We start from the raw sequence: 23,346 nt of genomic DNA, 5'->3' as shown, positions 1-23,346 counted from the left end.
TTTATTATTCATTGTTGTTGTTATGATAGTAGCAGTACATTTTGCTGTCCTCCTGACATGGTGGTAGTTAAAAATTACAACTGAAAATCAGTAAGCTGTCAACCTTTTCACTGAAAACCATACATTTAGTAAGTATTTGTTAGGTTAATTTTCATAGTGCATTAATGAGATCCGGCTAAATATTAGATGTGTTTTTCACACTTTCCAAACCTTCATATTCTACTTCTGTCATTCTCCATTTTAAGTTTTTTAATGAAGTTGAGGTTCTAATGTTGGAAATAAGGAGTAAAAGTATTTTTCTAAAGAGTATCAGAACACTGTTTCACAAGTTGTCAGTCAACTACTTTGACCGTGACACATCAAATCCCTTACATTGATCAGTCAGGAGTCAGGACCTGAAAGTGGAGAGCTGCGTCAAATTGCCTATTGACATCAATAATAACGGAAATCAGGATATTTCGCTTTCAAAATAAAGTGTAAATTATCACCTATTAATCAGATACTTTAAGTTTATACTGCATTTTTATTATTACTGCAGAAGCCCAAGAGATATAGATACCGGGTTTTTTAAAAATGATTATATTCGGATAAAATCAGGAAGTTAGCTTCTTTTGTTTGTTTTACAAAACTTAATTCGAGTTAAAACCCCATTCGATGAACTATCTCATTTTAGAGAGGGTCCTGAGGCACAAAACATAAACCTTACAACATTTAAACAAAATAAAATACACAAGATAATGATAATAATATATAAAAATGTATATATGAATGTTATTATTTTAGAGCAGGATAACCTGCTTTACAAACTTAGAAGAAAAAAAAACCTGTGGCCGAGATCTTTCAAAAAGAGACAACAAATAATACATTGATACAGTAAACAGTATGCTTTTGAGTGTGATGATTATATTAAGTTATCACTGATTTGTTCTTGGTGGTTTTATGTGGTCAAAACTTTATGCCCTGCTTAAAATATAAGTCTATTAGAGGCTGATATTTAAATAATCATACAAACTGTTTTGTCAACCCTAACCTTTTTTTAATGTTTATCATAAAAGCGTATAAACGGAAACTGTGTTGCTATAATTGAGCCTACTTGACACTGTTGAAGCGGGTAGAGTCTTGTTACAGTTTTTGGTCTAAAATTAGGGAGGCACCCCAACTGCAAATGACGCAAGAATGCTAAACTGGACCGTCTCCTCGGCTGTGTGTCAGTGGTAACAGCACTCAGGACCATGGAAACGTCCTCTACAACTTTGCTGTTGTTGATGACATGGAGGGTATTTTTAGCGGTTGTTGTCATCTTTCCGTAACAGCCCGGTGTGGTTTGGTATAAAGGACTCTGTCAAAATGCAGCTGTACAACAGTGTGCTGACACACTACCCGAGGTCGTCCCGCAAAGTTACGATAACTTTATCGACCGGATCTGAGCGTTTGAACGGGACTACAGCGAGTTCCCCAGAGGCTGATAAAGCAGGACTTACACAAGCAGACACAACTCCAACGGCCAACGGGAATCCAGTGAGAGAGCCTGCTTCTTCCGCAAACATGCCTGCCTTTTCATGCTACGAAGCTTCATCAATGAGGCCAATCTACTTCACATCGACTGCTGAAATCCTTATACGCAGACCCGATGGAGTGGAGAGGTCATTGCCTGTCCATATCATTAGGGAGTCCAAACCCAAACCACCGTCTCCCAACTCTCATGATGGTGAAAGTATCATCTGTAATGACTCTGATGTGTTAGTGGACTTGATGGATCAGCTGAGAAATGAGACAGATGACTGCCCAGAACTGGTTGGAAACCACGTTTTGATCAGTAATGACATCTGTGGACCCAGAGTAGAAGAATATAAGAGGTTGGTGGGGAATTCAAGTGAGGATGATACAGTTTCGATGAAAGTTACCCCCTTCAGAAGCAATGGGTGGGCCTCATTACATGAAGAGGAGCCAATTCCCTCTGGTGTAGTTCAGCCTGAAGACCTCATAAAGGAAGATTTTAGTGGTCTGAGTAGTGGCAATGCAGGTCCACAATCAGATAAGAGACGGGCCTTTGAGCTCAGTGTCCTGCAGGAGGCTCCTCCACAGAGATGCCAAGAGAGAGCAGATATCAACGATAAAGTCACCCGGTACTTGGCTGAAGTGGAGAAACAAAACAAGTACCTCCAGGAGAGGCACAAATATAGGTACCACATCATTCCAGACGGCAACTGTCTGTACAGAGCTGTGTGCAAAGCCACGTTCGGGGACCAGGCGAGGCACGGGGAGCTGAGGGAGCAGACTGTGCACCACATCGCTGACCACTTGGATGAGTTTAACCCAATCATCGAAGGGGATGTTGGAGAGTTCCTGATCAACGCAGCGCAGGATGGTGCCTGGGCCGGATACCCGGAGCTTCTCGCCATGAGCCAGATGCTGAACGTCAACATCCACCTAACAACAGGGGGGAGCCTGGAGAGCCCCACCGTTTCCACCATGGTGCACTATCTCGGGGAGGAGGATGGATCCAAACCGGCTATCTGGCTGAGTTGGCTCAGCAATGGTCACTACGACGTTCTCCTGGACAAGAGTCTCCCCAACCCGGAGTATGAAGACTGGTGCAGACACTCACAGATGCAAAGGAAACGGGACGAGGAACTGGCAAAGTCAATGGCGGCTTCATTATCCAAAATGTACATTGAAAAAAATGGTTGTGTTTGAAAGAAATAATGTTGAGTATTAGGATTTTCACTGCCACTATGGATGCAGAACTATGGATTCTGCTTGGTTTCTACATGCTTTAAATTATTTTTTTTACAAGATTTATATTGTGAGAGAAAGGAAGTGCAGTGCACGGATAGTACTTTGGATTTTGTTCTTACCAACATTGCCAAATTAGTGGCAGTTGTCTCTGAAAGTGTTTGAAAGTGTGTGAGCCTGTTCGTGATAGTTTTGGATATGTTGATGTGAGTGGAGTACTCTAACGCTGTTCATATGCTGTACATTAAGTGCTTTTGAGTATATTTATTTGCCTTTTATTGGCAGAGCTGTTGATTTTCTATCATGCCTATGCCTTGTAGTCTGTCGCCAAATATTATCAAATGCAGAGTAATTTGGTTTGCAGTTTTTCACCATAGCTACAATATTTAATATCTGTTTAGCTACTCTCTTTTGCACAAAGTCCTACCTGACAGTAAGTCCAGAGAGTTTTGATTCAAGTCTGTTAGAAAAATTTTTCCATTATTCCAGTTCATGTTTGACACATTGTTTCAAATAAAGTTTTTAAGAAACCTGATTTGTGATGACTTCACATTTACTTTACAGACTAATTGCTTGATTATCTGTCTCTTGGCTACACTCCATGGGAGCAGGATTGCACATAACCGTAATGGGATCAATCCATTAAATTGCATCTAGGCAGGCTGGATGAGGTGATGTGTGTTGCAGTCATCCTCCACCGCTTGCTGTCCTAAAGTGAAAAGTGATGCTTAGAGTTTATTACGTGCATTGACCGTGGAGCCTGTAGCCTCTCATTCAGGTCAGGCTGCAGACTTCAATAGTGACTTAATAGTGACTGTGGTTTCCATGCAAAGAGCACAAGAGACAATGTGTTAAAAGTGTATTTAAGTTACACATGCGTGGCCAAAATACTTTCTCATTAAAGGGAATGGGAAGGTATGTCCACATTTGTGTTCCTTTATTCACTTGTACTTAAATATTTTTTTAAATAGAAAGAACCTGCATTGCCTACAACCATTATACTCTAAATGTCTGACTGCTGCCTCTAAGAATGAATTATTTTTTCCCTATTTGTGAACAAGAAATCCCTGGGATAATATTTAGCTGAGAAGAGCTTTTTTCCTTATGTAATATTTACTGTTTTGTATTTGTCATAACCTTTTTTCTGTGGGTTTTGTAAACCTTTGAGACATTGTTTTCATATTAAAAATGATAAATTTTCCACATTTGACATCTGTCTTTGGCTTACATAAATTAAGACATTGTGGATTTAAGAGACTCAAGAAGAAAAAAATAAGCCCAAGAAACGTTGAAAAAGTTTGTGAGTGAGCAAATTAACTTCAGAGCAAGAAGCAAAGGGCAGGGCCTAACACCAAATGACAAGACTAAAGTGATATTTAAAAACGTTTAAAAACGTTATACAGAGGGTGACTACAATAGTGCCCTTTTGGGACTGCCACAGAGGAACTTAGCTCTGCTGGAACATTTTAAGCTGTATTTGTCATTACTGATGAAACAGTAGTTTGTACTGATGTTGCATTGAGCTGCACTTCAAGTATTTTGTCCACACTTTGTGTGATGCTATCAAGGATGCCTTCTCCCTGGTCAGGTTCACTCTTCTTCCATTAGGTGGCATTCTAGGCCCCCATATACACTTTGACAAAGTTATTATTAAAGGAATGTGTACTTCTGTTTTCAAACTGGCTGTAAAGTGGGATTACCTACTGCGTGGAGGAAATGGACTGCGTAATACTCTGACTTCCAAAAAACGACGTGAGATGTTTCACAAAACGATGAAAAAGCCAAATTGGAGTGACATGTTTTGGAAACGTTGAATTAAACATTTACTTTACTGCCATTTTTTATATGATAAACTGACAACTTTGGTTGAGCTTGCCAACTTGATAACGGGCTCTGGGCAAACAGTGGTCCCATAATATGCTCAACTGTAACATCCACATATTTGCGCAGCTTCCTACTTTATTATGGGCTTATTGCTTTTCCCCCGAAAGCTTTACAGTGATGACGTAACCCTGCAGTCATGTGGACATTAGGAGAAAAAAGTTTGTATCTTTTTTTTCTTCTTTTTTTTTTTCTTAGTGTGGGAGGAGGGATGGTGCTTCTCCCTGCTTCAGTGTATCTCCGGTGTGGACCATTGGGCTACAGAGCAGAGGTGAGACTGGACTGGGTGGGCTGCTTCACCGCAGTACTGGCACACAGTCAGCACAGAGAAACAGAGAGGGAGTAGAGAGAAAGTCAACAGACGCTCCCCCTCCGGTGTGTGTAGTGTGTCTTAAGAAGGATTCCCACGAGTCAAACCGGACCGGCCGGGACGCGGTCACCTCGACGCAGTTCAACCCAGCGCGCTCGGAAGTTAACGGAGAACAGCAACCCAGTCCGGTGGTCGTGTGGCTCTGACCTGTAAGCTGTCGGACATGTCGGGACACCGGGTGCAGTTCGCAGACCTTCCTCCGAGTGATCACAAAGGAAGTCCCAAATTTCACAGTAAGGAAAATGATTGAGTTGCTTAACCTCATTGTGCTGACCTTGGTTTAACTCCACAACACTATGTTGGAAAACTCTTCAAGTTTTGTTTTTGTATATTAAGGAGTTTGGCTTATCCTCTTTCTCTGCCAATAATGTTTGATAGTAACATGTTTCTTGTATTCATATACAGTACAGGACACACACAACACAGTTAAAGCGACTTTAACATAAGAAACCCCATCGAGAAATATTACCGTTTCTTCCTTTCATTCTTTTATTGATCTCAACCACATACCCAATACATCCAATTTAACTTCTCTATATGCCAAACATACATTTTATCTACTAACTGTTCCAGCTGTTTAAATCATCTTTTTTTTTTAAAGATTTTCCTATGTCATCCTTTTTTAAGCAACTTACTTTTTATTATTTGTCTAATATCTTTGAGAAAATGCTGATTGCTGCACACCATATGCATGTCACATATATCTCTGCTGCTGTGTTACTGATCATACCACATGTGTGATGTGGTCAACTCTTCTTAACCTGTGATCCACTCTGCATTGGCATCGGTAATATGATCCCATTCATCTACATGCAAGTCATTCAATACACTGATTTGAAGTGGCAGCTGCCCTTTACGTGCTGCTGCTAACTTTTTCTCCTCAGTGAGTCTAATACTTCTCATGCTCTGTCTTACTAAGGTGATGCTCACCTTGAGACACATTTACTGACCACTTCACTGTATGCTACAGACTTAAAGTACCCTTAACATGTTAATGGCGATAGAGTAAGATCACATTCAGGACAAGTAGATGGGTTAAAGATGTGCCTCTGGTTTTATGTGATGTGCGACAGTTTCAGCTGTTCCTGCCTCTGCTTCTCTGTACTGCAGTGCATGCACAACAGCATGAGACACACAGAAGCCGAGCTCATTTCCATGGTGACAGGTTGAGTGACAGAACACGTGAGGAAGGACGCAATGGAAAATTGCCAGTTTGCTGCAAAGCCCCTCAGAGGGGTGCATCTCGAGTACATTCTGGTGCTATGACGGCGCATGTGCACCATTTGTCATAGATTTGCAAAATATTTTTACGATGGCAGCTGTTGTGGGAGTTTGTGTTCTTGTGTTTTGTCACAGCCAGTTAGTAACATGCATGTCGGCAGCAGGATGAAAAGTGCTGATGTTGTGCGCAGGTAAAAGCTCAGGTTGTATGCAGGGTATGCTGGGTTGATGTGTGGAAAGACAGGACAGCCGCTTCAGCAGCAAACCACACATTCTGACTCAGCCTATCTGCTTCTCCTACTGTCCAGAGGCAGGTGACAGTGGGGTCAAGTTTCAATCTCTTCTCTTTCTCTCTCTGTGATGTTCACAGACACTCATAACACAGACACACATTCTACACACACATGCACAACCTCACATACATTCTTGGTTCAAGGCCAGCTGCTGGATTTATATTGTCCTGGTTTATACATCTCACCAAGTTTTAATACTCATTCACTCATCAGATTAGCACCATGAAATACAAAATAGCACCTGAATATTAGCAGAGGAGTAGCTCAACCATCACTGTATTCATTTTCAGTCTCCTCTAACAGCTAATAATCCTGCCATCACCTAGAGGGAATACTACAGCAGATGTGAGTAGTGAATTTGTCAAAAGAGGAAAGCGGGTGCTGATGGAGCGCTGCTGGTGGTGCTGTTCCATTTACATGAGTTAAAGCAGTAATCTGCTGTGTGTGCTGCAGTATTTTCATGATACGTGATCAACAGTGAGCAGTACTGTTACATCTTTTTCTTTTGGTTACTTTAAACTAATAAAGTTTGCAATTTTATCCACGGCATGATCCTTTCTGTCTGTTTAGCCACGATAGCTGTGTGTGCTCAAGATAACTACCAACTTGTTAACCATTTCCTTACTGCTGCTGCTGCTACTGCTGCTGCTGCTGCTGGCAGGGAAAAAAATGATTAATTTCTGTGTTGTAGAGGACATTTTCCAGGTAAGCCCTAGAAAGTAAATGTAAAAGGTTTCATAAACATGTTATAAGTGGAATTCTTTTTATGTTGTCCCAGTTGCAAAGCAGTAAAATGAGGAGAATTATATAAAAGTGCAAGAGATTATTATGTACTTTAACCTTTAACACCTCTCTCTATGCATGTAAAGCCATTTTTTTGTATTTTATTACACAAAAAAGACATTTTAAGTAATAGTGTCAGCTTTATCACCCATTGCTTCTTATTCACTGCTACATGGAAGTCCAACCATCACATCTTTGAAAGGTTGAGAGATGTCTGCCAGCACCTTCAAAAAGACAAATATATTCATTCTGGGTGTTTCAAAAAGCTTAGTTTTTGGTGATGGGAAATGCTGTTTTAGTATGAATTAGACAAGAGACAAATAGAAAGGTAAGATTATTTGACATCATTTTGTATTAAGTGTCATTTTTTCTGCTCAGAGAGTCACCAGGGACATGATTGTGTCTTTGATTTCCTGAAAGGTAACCATAACTGAAAATATCTTCATCTCAGATGTAATGTCGATAATGCTGATAGTACTGCAGGTGTTGCCAACATCATTACAGGCAGTGTCTTTTAGATTTTAGATTTAGATAGTAATTGCAGTCAGTCTTTGATCTTCCTTTTACTGGGGTGAATATAACGTTATACACATGTTCTTTGCTTCGAGAATGGCTGTCTGTAGAGCTGAACTTTCAACGAGTAAATCAGTGATGTCTTTAAGCAAGCTGTTTTACTTCCTGGACAGCTGCACTCATAGCCGCAATGTTCGTCATCTCAGGTTTCCAAGGGTGTTTGAAGATTATATCAATATCTGGGGAAAATGTATGCAGTCATGATTGGATAGCTGAATGAAGCTATTGCGTCTCTTCGCCCATTACTTTGGTTGCCATTCACATGAAGAGTGGGGTGGGGCACTTTAACATCCAACTCAATCACTGAGTTGATCTCTGCAAAGATTTGTTCAAAGCCATGCTTGGTTTGCTCTTTGCCAAGAAGTTCTGTTAACTGATGCTGTAGCTTTTTCCAATAAATCAAGTGTGTCATGTCTCTTTGTCAACCAAGCCAGAAACTTATGTTGAAGTCAAATTTGTGCAGCAAGTAGAGCTGTGACGGTAAGCTGATTAATTGATTAGACGATCAACAGAAATTAAATTGGTCACTATTTTGACAACTTAATAATCGCTTTAATAATTTTTTGAGCAAATATGGCTCGATATACTGGATTAAGCTTCTCAAATGCAATGATATTGTGCTTTTCTTTGTCAAACTTAGTTTGGACTGTTTAGACAAAATAAGATATAAAAGATGCAACTTTTGATTCTGGAAAATTAGAACAAGTATTTTCACTATTTGCTTAAAAAGATAAACAGGAAATAATAGACAGTCATGACAGGAATCAATGAGAGAAAAACAAACGCACGTTAGACTTGGAAATGTGACTTTCAGATAATAATTAGATAATTGGTTATACAGCATTTTAAGGAAATTGGTAGAATATGGTATGAAAAGCACGTACCTGCAGAGATTAAAGCTAAAGTTCTCAGTTTAGTATATTTTTATCACACGTTGAAACACCTCCGCTTTTACTGTGGTTAAGTGCTATTTAGAAATATTGTCTGGTTGTTTCAGGTCACACCTTCAGTATTGTCATACCTTAACACTGCAGTAAATAAGGTAATTGCATTCATGTTATCGTTGATGACAATATCCTCACTGCATACAAACAACACTCAGGTAAACAAATAAATTACAGATTGCAGCTTAAATGAACACAGCAGAGTGAGTCACAGGTTTATTATTAAGGAAAGATATTAGCAAATTCTAATGCAGTACCTTGTCTGACCATACTTTAATAAGAAGGTCTAACATAATAAGCGAAAGGTACACATTATTTGTTAAATGAAGAGTTTAATGCGTTGATGAATTTATTATTTCACAGTGTGTTTACAACAATATTAAGCACTGTGAAAAAGGAAGGTTAAAACCACCATCCATCATACTAAATAGGAGACCATGTTGTGTTGCTGACTTCTTTAACCAATTAAAACTCACTTTAGATGAGTTTTCACTTTGCTCTTGTTAAAGCTGCATTGCTATAATCACGTATCAGTGTTCCTTTGTCAGTATGTCAAGGAAACCCTAAACATGGCTGCATGCTATCATACTCACAGTCCCTCTGGGTTAGGGATTGCCAGGGTGAAATGGCAAATGCTGTGTTGGAATGATAATCACAGAATGTGCTTCTTAACCAACTCAAGAATGCAGATTGTGTCTGTACCAGTGTCAAGCTTTAGAAACCAGGGGCTGACACTGTTTAACGCAGCTTATAATTCTCTATGAAAACAAATTAAAAAGACGTGAAGGTGAGGATGAAGCGTGGCCTTAATTTCCCAAGACATATTTTCTATACATAGTTCACTCGCTAATATGAATGTCATCGTTTACTGAGTAGCTGTCCACTAGTGGAAGGTGTGAAATGCCATGTCTGGTCGGCTGTCAGTCCCACTGAAGATGCTGATCTCATTGAATAGGCACCTGAGATGATCCTTCTTGAAATAGCCAAGCCCCTGAGATGCTAAACAGCTGTTTGCACACTGGATTAAAAAGCATGTCCCTTAAGGGCTCTTAAATTCCTTAGAGTGTAAAACACAAAGATTTAAGGGTACACTTTGGTCCTCTCTGCCCTAAGAGCAATATGCTGTTGTTTTTCTAGCTCTAACTGGGAACGTCAATCTCAGATAAAAGGCAGTAACCTTGAGTTTATATCCAATCTGTTTTAAATGCTGCGTGTACTTTCAGACTGGGGTGAATCACAGAGCTGTCTGTGTGAAGTGTGGTTGCAAATATTTCTTAATTTAATTGTCTATTCTTTCAACTTTAACACGTTTATTAAACATGTGTTGAATCATTATTATACTGTAGTTTCTTTTTGTGAAGGCATTTAATAGGGAAAAAGAGAGATTTAATGTGCTCAGGTCATTTATAATTGTGGTAATAGACGTAGTAGTAGATGTGCCTAATATAGGAACGTCTTTTGAAATCTGTGTGCGTATTTAATCTCTGGCACTCTCACATTCCTCTCATTTTCTGCTGACCTTTTCATATTTTTTCCAGGTACTTTACTGAGGAGATCTGTCTCTAATGTTACAAACAGGAGAAAGTGAAAGCACTTTGCTTCTCTTTGGCCTGTTAAAAAAAAAGAAAAGAAAAAAAAACTGACTGTACTATTTTCTGACTCTCGACATTTTGTTCCTTCATCAAGCATTTGTGAAAAGAGTTAACATAAAGGTCGTTCTTGAAAAATGAAGTCAAAGGGAAGTGGTATTTTAGAAAGACCAAAAAAAGGTGAAACGTCACAGAGATTTACATTAAGTGTGCATTATACTGTACAGGAGATGGTATCTTGTGGCGAGAATTACTCCTGGTTGAGTCATCATCTTTGGTCTCTCTGCATGGCTCTGCAAAATGAAACTTTGCGTGCTTAATGAATTATCCATCCTCTCCTGACTTCTCTGTGTGTCCAGCTGCAGGATGCTGGTGCTATGTGGAAAGAAACCAGATGTTTTCACCTCTTTTTTTTCTAATTGAATCCCCCTCATGAGTTTCCTTCCAGAAGAGGATATGATAAAGCAATAGAACCATGATGTCAGTGTAAAACTTCACCACCTCAGATTTGAAAAATAGGGAAATAATGAGGTTCACCTGTCCATGACACATGGACCTTTCAGCACCAGGCACCTTATTGGCTGCTGCAGCTGAGCTGAAAGTCACTCACAGCGCCCGTAGACACCACAGCATTGTCATTCCCACCACTGCACTTTTGTCGCCTGTGGAATCGGCTGAGAAGTAAACAAACACTTCTGTCTTGTTTATAGTCATTTAACGTCTGGGATGATCTAAAGCCTGATTATACACAGATAGGAGTGTACACAGTTAAAATGATGACTCCCAAAGGGTGCCACAGCTCCGCACAGTCGTCATTCATCTGCCCTGAGCAGTGGTCTTGAAATATCTCCGCTTCATTGATGTTGATGAGAGACAATCTGGCTGTATTTCTGTTCTGTTGGGAAACAGGGTGTAGTTACATTCTCTGAATGCTCTCCCCAAGCACTGATGATGCATGATGACAGCCCTTGATGACATTGTTTTACTTTTTTCAAAGGTGCAACAGGAACAAAAATTGATTTGGAAACAGATGAGTGAAAAGTCAAATAGCCTGTCCTTTGATGTTGCAGTGAAGTCATGTTCAAAGGAAATATATATCAAATAGTTATGTGGGAGAGAAAATGAGGGAGCGTTTATATGACTACGGTTATGTGCTGATGCTTAATTTGAGTGTTGCTGTGTGTGTGTGTGTGTGTGTGTGTGTGTGTGTGTGTGTGTGTGTGTGTGTGTGTGTGTGTGTGTGTGTGTGTGTGCATACCTGATAATTAGGCTTATTTTAGGCATATCCTCAAACTCTGCGCTGACGACATCGGGTCGTTTATTCACCAACTGTGATTTTAATGACTTTACAAATCAATCAAAAGATCTGGGTCACTGCCAGAGAGGTTGGCCTGAGCACACACACACACACACACACACACACACACACACACACACACACACACACACACACACACACACACACACACACACACACACACACACTCATTCACAAAAGAACTCCTGTGTCTGCATACCACATTGTTATCATTGTGAAAGAGCTCATTTTTGTACATTTCAGCAATAGTTTGACATTTTGAGTTGTGCATTTTTTTTGCAGAACAATAGATAAGAAGATTGATACCACTCTCTATTTGCATGGTAAATATGTGTGTGTGTGTGTGTGTGTGTGTGTGTGTGTGTGTGTGTGTGTGTGTGTGTGTGTGTGTTTGTGTGTGTGTGTGCGTGTGTGTGTGTGTGTGTGTGTGTGTGTGTGTTACTATTAAAGTATAACCCTTGTTCTTATGTTGTTTTACCACCCTTTTGTAACGTGTCAATGGATCTGGATTCTTTGCAAACTAGTACCCCACAATATTTGCACATACATTTTAGAGATATGAAAGAATCGAAACACATTCACGCACACACACATGCCTGAACACATTTTCACAGTAACATGCTGTACTTGATAAGCCCCTCATGATTACAAGTAATTTATGCTCACTTCAAGCCATCTGACACCAATGATTTAACATTCCAAATATTTTGCTTGAGTATCTAATTTGATAACTGTGCTTATGGATGGGAAAAGAATCCACTCCCAGTCAATAACCACAAGCCACTCCTGTCAATGTGATAAATGGGAGGTTTAGTGCAAGGATACAAGTGGGTGTTTATAAGTGGAAGGGACGCCACTGATTGGGTGCGGTCACAGCAAGAGGCTGTGGGAGGAAAGCATAGATCCTGAGTGCTGAGAAGTGCTGAGAAGCTCTCTGATGACCCTACAGCATGCTTGAACTCCCTACTTTTTCTCCCACAATAATAAAAAAAAACCTTCATATGCAGTCATACAGCAATTATCCATTCCAACTGGTCTCAACTTCTGCTTTTGATGATAAGAGAGAAAAATGAGCAGAATAAGCATCGCTTTATCAGCAATATTCCCTATGTGGAAATGAGGAAATGAATATAGGCACTCCTGTGTGCAGTAAATTCAACTTCTTTGGAACTTCCTGTCAATTTTCAGGTCAAGTTAGGCTAATCCACTTTACTCCCTGGAAAGTCTATGAAATACCAGCATGCCAATAAGTGTGCTGCTGGGACGCTGGCATCGGCAAATCAAAACTGTAATCTGAAGACAAAGGATTTTTTTGCATTAAGAGCCTTTTCTATTATATTGAGTCACCTACCTAATTTAAACCTAGCTAGTTTCTATGTTATGGCCAAACTTATTGATTTGATGTATAAAATTGTTGAATGTATAAAAGCTCTTGCAGAAAGCTGGTTCCTTTTTGTTGTTGAATTGCTGCTAATTATGAAGACAATTAAGATTATTTAAACCCTCCTTATTGTCTTGTTTTTTTGTTATGATTGATTTCTGTGCATCCTGTATGATTTTGTCACACAGTCTATTTCCCTAGCCCTTTGCAGCCTAGCCCCAGCTTGTGCCTCTAGTGTATCAGCATTACATTGGAGTCACAGAGTTAAGCATCTGTTTCTCTAAAAGTTTATTAAACCGATTTTTACATTGTTTCCCAAGTTGCAATTCTTTTTCCTAATTGAAATAAAGATGGTAGTTTAGTCATCGCAACTTGGGAAAAGGTTTAAAAACTCTTTTTTATCAGTGGATGGAATATGACTCTAGAAATACCTTCAAAACAGCGTTAAATGTTGTACTATATTCCTGTAAACATCTTTCTGAGAAATGGATGCTTACCTCTGTGGCTTGAATGTAGCATGAACACATTACAGGCACAAACTAGGGCTATTTGGCTGTTTTCACTGAAGCTCACTAGAGCTCCATCCTTACAGACGATGTGGTAGAGCAAAGACTCAGTGATGTTTAACTATGAAAAATGATGTATTGCTTCTCTGTTATATATGTGAACCTGAACGCTGTGATGTGGGCTTGGCTGTTAAGAGCCATTGCAAAGGCCAGCAGTTGTGTAAGAGATTTAATAGCAGAGCCTGGGTGTCTAAAGAGGGGGCAGCAATCATCAGATCTTTTGGCAAGGTCAGCAAGGTCCTCTATTCTCTGCTTCTCTGCTTCAGTTACTCTGTCAGCCTTAAAAACACATTGGTGCTCACTCTAACTTACTGTATTTACTGCCTGTTCACACATCTGTATGAGATTGTGTTTTATTAAGAACAATGTGACTCCTAAACTTGGATAATTATACACAGATGCATGCATGTCTTGATGTGTGTACACGTTTGAGCATGGTGCATGGACCTGCAATTTATTGAATGTTCATTTTCACACCTCGGGAGGTGTCAAACCTTTTTTGGAGTTCAGGTCCCAGCATCGCTGCATGAAACACCATACTTCAGTGTGTGTTTGATGCCTGCTGTGTGTATGATAGAAACAGCCTCCTCAGTCATCATATGTTGTTGTGACCTGAGTCTGCCCAGCTGTGCATTTTGGACCACCAGGGTGGAATGTATACTCAACATTGGTCTTATCCCTAAAGTGTAACCAAGCGTTGTGTGCACTTGTCATAGTCTGTCACACACCTCTCTTGAGAAAAGGTCAAGTCCATTTGTACAGGCAGTGGACAGTCTCAGCTAATACCTCTGAGCTTTTGACTCCAATAGTGTAACTAACATTCAATCGCTGCTTTCTGTTTTCTTGTTGTTGGTTCTTTTCTGGTTTTCTCACAAAGGTAAACTTGTTATACATGTTTTATGTCACATACCTTTTAGATCATCCCAAAATGTAAACATTTGTTTGTTTGTTTTTGTGTGAAATCAATTGATATTTTATCCTAGCTGCGCATATTATTCTTATATGAACATAGGATGAAATTACTCTATAATGTGGAGAGCATTGCTCATAGTGACAAACCCACAGAGAATTTGACCTAATGTTGCCTTCAGCTCTATGGAGCATTTCAACATCATCATCATCAACTGTCAGCTCATTGTTTGGGTTCTACTTTCCATAATCTGATTGTTTTTCCTTCACTCTCACCACTCTTATCAACTCAGTTTCCATCCCAAACACCAGACAGACAAACATAGTGACTTGCTAGCAATCATAGAGGAGCAGTTGGTAGCTAAAGAGCCATGTATTTATCAGGGGAATATTTTTCTCACAGTCTTTTAGATGTGTTAATAAGCAACAGTTTGCTAACACCTGCCACAACAACTTCATAAGCTTGTTCTGCTGCCCCCAGGTGGCTTACTGCTGCTTAAACATACAAAAGAACTTAAAAAAAACATTTTTACCAAGTTGCCATATTTCCCAGCAGGCATTGTTGTGGGATTTAACGCATTGCAAACTATGATGAACATTTGATTGCACCTTAGTCCGTACACACATGCTCCTTATTTGAACAAAGTCACTGAGACCACCCTCAGAGGTACTTCCCCTACATTAGTACTAACATTTCATGAAAATGGTAGGAAAGCTGTAAAGATTATGTAGCATATGATGAAATAACCTTGATACAACTTCAAAGTGAGAGAATACATGTAACTGGAAAGCTCTCTTAGTATCTCAAGTCTATTCAACTGTATGTTTAATAGACTTTAATTTAGTTGAATTAAACTAGTGAATAAACTCTGAGCAAATGATTCAGTCACTTGGTTGACAATTTTAAGGCAGAGGAAAGATGTGTGTTTTTAAGTTTAGATAGTTTAAAATGTATTGTTCACTCAGATGCTAGTTACTGTTATCTACCCACAGCTGCTAGTTATCATCATCTCCTTTTTCTTCCCCCTTCCAGCAGAAAGCTTATTCAGCAGTGGCCAATCACTGAGGTGAGGAGAAGTTAGCTAAAACTTTCCATTGACCTTCAGGACCCTAAAGTCCCCCAACTCATGAGTCACCCGAGCCCCTGCGCCTGCCTCAGAACCTGACACTGAATGGCGCCCTGGAGTTTTAATATCATGGGGATTGTGGGTGCTCCTGACTCCCTCTTGCACTCTCTCCAAAGAGGAGCAGAGGAGCAGCAGAAATTGAAGGACCAGTTCTACCTCAAGAGAGGAGGATTTTTTTCCTCTTCTCCTCGTCCTTTCTATTCATTTCTCCTTCATCTCCCCCTCTCTCCTTCCTTTCCCTCCCCTTCAATTTTTTTAATCAGCCTCTCCAGCACCCAGAGCTTCTCTGCGCCACAGTGTGTTCATCAATTCATTAAGAAGGCCTTGGCCCAGATGAATCGGGCCTCTGAAGTCTTTTCATCAGCACCTCAGGGATGCAGGAGATGTGGTTAGGGAGACCGGGAGAGCTACGCAGCACAGGAAACACACTCAAGGGGGTCCAGCTCAGTTTCGACTGGACACATACACTGAAACATGTGTGTACACAAACCTGTGTCGAGGTAAAAGGTCAGGGCAGATGTCAGACAAGAGGTGGGCCAGACTAACCCCTGACCTGAGTTCTGAAATTGAAGGCCAATCAAAAACATGTGTGTGCCAGTTCACTAGTTAAGTTGCCTTTCCTGTTGAAAAGACACATTTGATGAATTAACTCAGGAAAACAAAGGCCCACTGTGGGTACACTGGAGCTGTGTGGAGCATAAGCAAGGCCTGTCTTAGAGGATGAGATTGACTCTTGTCAAGTGAGAGTTTTTACTCTTGTCAGCCAGTGATTGTGGAACATGTTACCTCTAAATGACACTTACAGATTTTTTTCTTAGATTTGAATAGATAAGTGCCAGATGTTGCAGCTTGAGAACACACTTATAATTAGACATAACTCTCTGTTTCCCATAGACTGGGCTGTCAACAAGGGCCTGCAGCTATTTATTGTGCAATTTATTATAATTAGCCTCAAGTCAGTGCTATTTCTAGCTCAGGGACTGGACTGTTAATTCCTATTATTGCCATAGAGGAAAGCCATAAAGATTGGAGCTCATTATTTCTGAAGGAGCATTTGAGCCATAGCATAATGAAGAGAAGTGAAGCTAAAGAATCTGTATCTCTCATCTTGAGACCAGACTGTTAAAACACAGCTTCATATCTCGCATGACTTCTCCCTCCACCCCTGTCCTTCAACCATTTAATCTCACAATTTCCCTCCATCATTTATAGCCTTTTAACCCTGATTTATTTTATACCACAATTTTAAGCTTCACAATGACCGCCTTTATGTGCCTTTCTTTGTGTCTTTATCATTTTGTGTGCCTTTGCATCAGATGTGTATCTCTCGTCCTGTGTTTTGCTCAGGTACTGGCCCATGCTGTTGGTTCAGCCGATCTCTGCTGCTGACTTGAAGCCCTGTGTGTTTGTGAGGCCACGCATGTGTGTACGTGTGCCTGCCTACTTGCATTTGTGTGCACAATTGGAGGACTTCCTGTTGTTTTGTGACACGGATGCTGGTGTTCACTGTCACTGCAGTTCACATGTCGTTGTGTCCCCGCTGTTGCTCATTCACTGCTGGGACTTTGGCAACAGCACACACAGAGACTCATTATCTCTTTTTTTATTTAATTTTTTTCTTCCACCCCACCATCCCTCAACATCTTGAGCACAACAAGAAACCCGAAATGTCAAAGATATGTTTAGGGTTATTTAGAAACAGTGTCGCCATTGTGTAATTTGTACACCAGGGAGAACTGACAAGTTGACAACTGGCGCTGTTTAGTACATATCCTGATCACAATTCTTTAATAAACAACTTTTATCAACACTGATATCCTAATTTTTTAATCAGCTTCTTAATATGAACCATACTACTAGCTGGTTTAAAGTGGGTGGGACTCAGTTAAGGGAAAAAAGTGACGTCATATGTCTTAGCACTAATCAGGAAGCAATCAATCTAGTGAATTCAAATCTTATGACAGCAAAGTTGTTTTCTTCATTTCCCAGCCCACAAATCTCATTAAATCTTTATCCACATGGGCTTGATTTAAAAAAATTAGTTGTGTTTATGAGAGTAACTCTAATACCTAAAGTTAGTAAGTACTTTGCATGCAAACTATTACTTTAATATACAAGCTTTTGATGAGTATTTCAGGTTATGGAGAGATGTTTAAGATTTGAAAAGTTCTTAAGGGATTAAAGGGAAAATGTTTAAGTATTGTCTTCCATCTTCTGTCTTACACTGAAACCTGCCCATCCTGAGCCATCTTCATCCCTCTTAACCACATAGTAGTGCCACTTGTTTCAACCTCATCCCCACAACCTTTCTCATGACTTGAAGTTAGAAAAATCATTCACATTCATTTCACCTCCCATCCAAGTGCTTGGCCGATTCATCTGCCCTCCATCAGGGAAGGGCAGAGATGCTCAACAAGGAATGAAAGAAATTCCACATTAATGAAGATCTGCAGAGATGCTTGCATGACTGGTTAGCTTAATCTATCTTGCCTGTGCAGACATAGGGTATAAAGATGTAGAGATTTAACATAGATTTGACATTAATTGCTGGTTTTAAAAGACCCTGTTAAGTTGCAACGCAGAATTCATCAGTGGTGAGGTCATACTTTGATACGTGTATAAGGTTTTTTGCAAGCCTCTTTCCAGTGAGTTATAGAGATGTATTTTTGCCACTGTGATATTCCCACCACGTGTTCCTCACAGTTCAGCCCCATCTGATTTACAACATATGATATAATTATAATGGTTAGTGTATTGGTGATGTTGAGTGGAATGATATTCACCGGTAAAAGTATGCAAATTTATGAGGATGATAAGCGGCCATTTGCGAGCTGTCAGCTTGATTTAGAGACTCAAGCCATGAGACTCAAGCCAATGAAAATCTACTTTCTTGGCAAGCATGCGAACACACAGACATGCACACATGCAGATATAGACACAGACTCACAGATTATTCACAATCCTGCTGAGAGCTTCGACAAATGTCATTTTCACATGTTAAAGGTCAAAAATGAAATAGCTGTTGTGAACATACATTTGGGTACTCCACAGGTTCTATGGCAGAGATGAGGTCATCAATATGAAGCATTACATACTTACTTCAGGTTGAAAAACCTGAAGTACGCATTAACGCATTAAAGTTCATATCATTCATTGAGCAAATCTCTTCTTCTTGAGCAGCATGTTTCAGGCCGGAAGGAGCGTTTCTCTTAGATTAAAAAGAAATCCTGTGCTGTATTTGTAACTGTTGGGAATATTTCCACTCAGTCTAACCTCAGTAGTCAACAACAGATTCACAAGAATCTTGTTTTGTTGTTTGCACTGCAGAATCATGTTCAAACTGTCAGGGAAAAAAACAAAACAAGGGGTAAAGAAAGAAAATGCAACAATGTGAAAATAAAGAATTTTCTCATTAAGACTGCCTTTATTTTAGTGATAAACATGTCTTGTTCTTCATATTTTGGTCTGCAATTTAAAGTTTTCCTTATTCCAATAGTTTCAATTTGTTATATAGGTTTCTAATATACATGGTGCTGCCTCCTAGTGGCTCAAAACAATCACACATATCATATTTGTATGTTTATGTCAGATTAACAAGCATCCAGGCTTGGATTCTGCACAGGCCCAAGTATATCTTTTACTTGAGTGCATGCAGGGCTTCATGATGTGTAAGATGAGCATACACATGAAAATATCTCCTTTTTTTAAAGAAAAAAAAAGGGGGGGAAGCAAAGAGCAGGGGGAAACCGAGCTTGAAGCTGTCTCAGCACCGATAACAAGCTCATTATTCCTCCATAATAAATGAGTCACTAAAAGGCTCTTTTAGCTTCTCAAGCTGTTTACATAATGCTAACAACAAGATCTAACAGGTCCTCATGGTGTGGATGTCAGTGTTTGCCAGTGTGTGCATGAATGCATGCTCTCATGTGTTCTTTATATTCATATCAAATTCACTTCTTCAAAAAATTAGCAAGTGGGAGATAAGATTACAGATTTTAACATATCTCATGTTACAGAAATGTACTTTGTTCTCATGCATGAAAAGACTAAAGCATTTATTAAAATAGATTAACCTTTTGCTGTTCTTTGAGCTGATGTAAATGTTTTGGCTGTGTATGTTTTGGCTACATATTTGTGCCAAAAGCAGCCTTAAGCAGTATTTCTGCATCAAACACTCCCCAGAGATGACACTGTAAACCTCATGTCTTTAACTCCATCACTGTAACACCAGAATATTATTCACAGAACATGAGAATAACTTTATTGTGTTTACCCACCACATCTGACAGGGTTTGTAGGACTAATTTATAATGTTTTGGTTGTTTCACCTGAGACACAAACAGAGTATACTATGTAACAACAAAAATCCATTCATTACCATAATATTCTGAGGAATATAATTATCTAACTGAAACACTTTCCTATGGTGGCTCTGATTTCACTATGACATATTTTTCAGTTTGTGAATACGTGTTTATATATGTGTTTTCTCACTTATTCATGTGTTCATATGAGCTTTATGGTGTGGACATGCAGTTGAGGTGACAATGCTTTTGTTCCCAGAAAGATGCTGCTGTTTCAGAATTGAGAAACCACTCCTCTGTCTTTGCCTGTTTCTCTCTATCTCCTTCCCCTCCCTCTTTCCGGCTCCAGCCAGCCATCGAACTAAAAATCAATAAGCCATAAAGAGAATGGAGAGGCCTCTTATTTACATCAGTCTAAATGGAGAGGTGGTTTGTTTCTCCCCATATCCTCTTTATATACTTCAGGCAGAGGTAGTCAGTTTGCCTCCAATAACACACTTGACAGGCTGTCCAGATAAGAAGCTAAACTCTCCTAAAATGCTGAGGCGTAAAGGATAGGATGAGGCTGTGAGCTTAATGCGTAGCCACCGCCTGTGGGCTAACTAGATGAAAATATGAGGTTAGAAGTAGACATTTCAAAACTGCGTGTGGGTTTTGAGCATGTTTTGAGTGTGCACATGTCAGTGCCCATTCAGGGTGAAGAGCAGGAGTGATTCATAAGGCCACAGGGGGGCCCCAGAGACAGGACATAAGGAGGAAGAATTCATGACACAGACTGTAGGACTTCATGCATAATCCCTTTTCAGTGAAAGCTGTAAAACGTCTCAGTATTGACTCTTCATTTATCATTTTCTACTCTGTTTTGTTGCCTCTCATCATGTGAGTCATGTAAGAACATTTTTTTATTTCAGCATCTTATTAAGAAGTGTGAAGAAAGGGTAGAAGGACCTCACCAGAATGACATGGCATGACTTAATTTGCTGCATGTTGACATTTTAGCATTTTTTGCATTTCCATAACCAATTTGAGGATGTCACCTTGGCATTTTTCTCTGTTTTCTGGCACTTCATAGACTAAATAACTAATTGATAATATAAATAATCATTATTTGCAGCTTTAGCAAAAATATTGTGCTGGCAGAAATCTCCATATTTCATCATTGTATTTTTTTCCCATAAATCAATGCTATTGGTCACCCTTTATGTCTGTCTGTTTATTTATAAATATTTAAACAATTAAAAGTAATAAAAAGAGCTTGTGACTAAATCCCTTTACTCCATTGGATTTGTTCATTTCCTGAACAGTTTTGGACATACAAGTTTTGCAGCCAATAGCGGCAATATTTAAAAGCTGTGTGGGATTTTCCCTCTAAATTTCAATGTTATATATTACACAAGGGAAAGATTGGAAAATGAAAAGGTGCCAACTTAAAAACTTCTGGCCAAGTTGTTGGGTTTAATTAGAGTGTTGGCGAGTCAACAATACTGTAGACTCAGCTCGATCGATCTCATTTGTTTAAGAGACAGTTGATGATAATGGCAGAGACAGCTCTCCTCCTGACTGGGCTGTCTCCATTGACCTGTTGAATGAGTGGCAGGCTGCACACTCAGTCCCTCTGTCATGATCAGTGCTGCATTCACTGTGACTTAATGCAGCAGATAATGTGACATGTTGGGCTGGCTTTCCTCAGGGAACGGCTGAGTGTTAAGACTAATTGGTCCCAACTGTCTGAGTCTCATCATCTTTTTCCCTGCCTTTGAGTCACTTCTCTTCAGGAGCATTCAACAGCTAATGCTGCAGAGGAGAGTAAAGGAATTCATATTGGAACGAAAAAGCACTGTTTGTTGTTGTCGACTGATTTAAGATACAGTATGTGTTCCAGATAGAGATTCAGATTCAGATGTTCATTTCATGAGTCTGGGGGCTACTAAAAAGTCTCTGATGAAATATTGATTGTTTGCTCTAGTGAGAAATTGTTATTGTGAAGAACATTTGAGTGTTACTGTAGCCTCTGGTGTAGGTTTGACCAAGTTTGCCTCTCAGTGATATGCTTTTCCACTTAAAATCAACAAAATCTATTAAAGATGATGCAGCAATTTATGTTGTTATATGTTGTAGATTAAAAAATACTTTTTTATGGTTTTTCAGTCGATGATGTGTAATGCATCAAAGAGAATAACAGGAAATCCAGAAGATGGGGAGTTGCAACCTGGACTCAACCCTGTGTTATGTCGAAATGGTTGGCCGGAACCCGCTGCAGTACTGGTTCTGCCAATGTCACTGTTGTGTGTGTGTGTGTGTGTGTGCGCATTTCTGTAGAACTTGTAGTGTGCCTTCAGTAACTGATTCAGCAGCTGATATTGAGCAAATGTTACAGTCAGTAATGACTCATGATATGGTCGGGAGGGAGCTCCGAGATGGAATGTAGGAAAGAAACAACCAACCCCTGAGGGCTTGGAAAACAAACTCAACCTTAACCCTCAGTAGGGAGGTATATGGCTCGCCCATCCCCCCAGTTCCTTCCCAAATACCCCAGCCCTTCAGTCCACCACCAGACCTGCGAAACTGTGGTTTTTGTGTTAATTCTACTGCACTAGTGGGGACCAATCACACAATAATTGAGGTTAAAGGAGTAGTTAAATATTCTGGGAGATGTGCTTATTCTTTCCTGTTGAGTTAGATGAGAGTATCAATGTACATTAATGTCTTCAGGTAAATATGTTGCTCAAACCAACAGCTGATTAGCTTAGCTTAGCATAAACACTAGAAACTAGGGGAACTGCCTCCTCTAAAGGTAATGAAATCTGCTGACTAGCACCTATTAAGCTAATTAATTAACACGTTGTATCACTTTTAATACGGGGTCATGTGCCAGATTTCTTGGCTAGAAGCAGTTGCCAGGCAACCAGACTCCAGGAAGTCACTGTTTCCAGCCAAGAAATTGTTTCACTTTTTGTACGCATTAAGCAAACAAGATATAACATGTTCATTTGTTAGTGAGCTTTAGAGGTGCAGAGTGAGGCAAACTATTTCCCCTCTGTCTTTTCAGTTTATATGTTAAACTAAGCCAACCAGCTGCTAGCTCCAGCTTCATATTCAGACGGAGCATGATGTCAATATGCTTATCGAACGCTCTATAAAAAAAGCTCACATTAAAGCATGTTGCTCAAACTGTGGTACTATTTCTTTCAGCTATAACACACTTATTGAGTCTGTTGTATTTCTCCAAGCTTATTTACAAAACCTCATATCATAAGATAAATATGTTGGAAACATGTAGCCACAAACAGCACATACAATTGACCCAACCCACACCAGCCTAAGCTTAGTTCATGGGAAGAGAGTTATTTG

At 39.7% G+C, this 23,346-nt stretch overlaps 2 protein-coding genes across 2 annotated transcripts in view; both read left to right on the top strand.

Annotated features, from left to right (window-relative positions):
- Positions 1-1,204: 1,204 nt before the first annotated feature.
- LOC134002406 (OTU domain-containing protein 1) lies at positions 1,205-3,231 on the top strand. The gene has a single exon (XM_062441748.1). It carries the CDS (start codon positions 1,348-1,350, stop codon positions 2,695-2,697), a length of 1,350 nt encoding a protein of 449 aa, XP_062297732.1. The 5' UTR covers positions 1,205-1,347; the 3' UTR covers positions 2,698-3,231.
- Positions 3,232-5,100: 1,869 nt separating this feature from the next.
- Positions 5,101-23,346, top strand: part of si:ch211-285f17.1 (sickle tail protein homolog) — a 110,565-nt gene continuing 92,319 nt past the window's right edge. Inside the window, exon 1 of the mRNA XM_062441518.1 lies at positions 5,101-5,220. Within this exon, the coding sequence (XP_062297502.1) occupies positions 5,151-5,220 (70 nt within the window). The 5' untranslated portion in view covers positions 5,101-5,150. The remainder of the gene's footprint in view (positions 5,221-23,346) is intronic.

The sequence above is a fragment of the Scomber scombrus genome, chromosome 20 (genome assembly GCF_963691925.1).
Source record: "Scomber scombrus chromosome 20, fScoSco1.1, whole genome shotgun sequence".
Lineage (NCBI taxonomy): Eukaryota > Metazoa > Chordata > Actinopteri > Scombriformes > Scombridae > Scomber > Scomber scombrus.
The sequence above is the reverse complement of the archived record's forward strand: the minus strand, read 5'-3'. Positions and strand labels throughout refer to the sequence as shown.

What these genes read in the sequence shown, in the direction of transcription:
- LOC134002406 (XM_062441748.1), top strand. Translation starts at nt 1,348, where the DNA reads ATGCAGCTGTACAACAGTGTGCTGACACACTACCCGAGGTCGTCCCGC.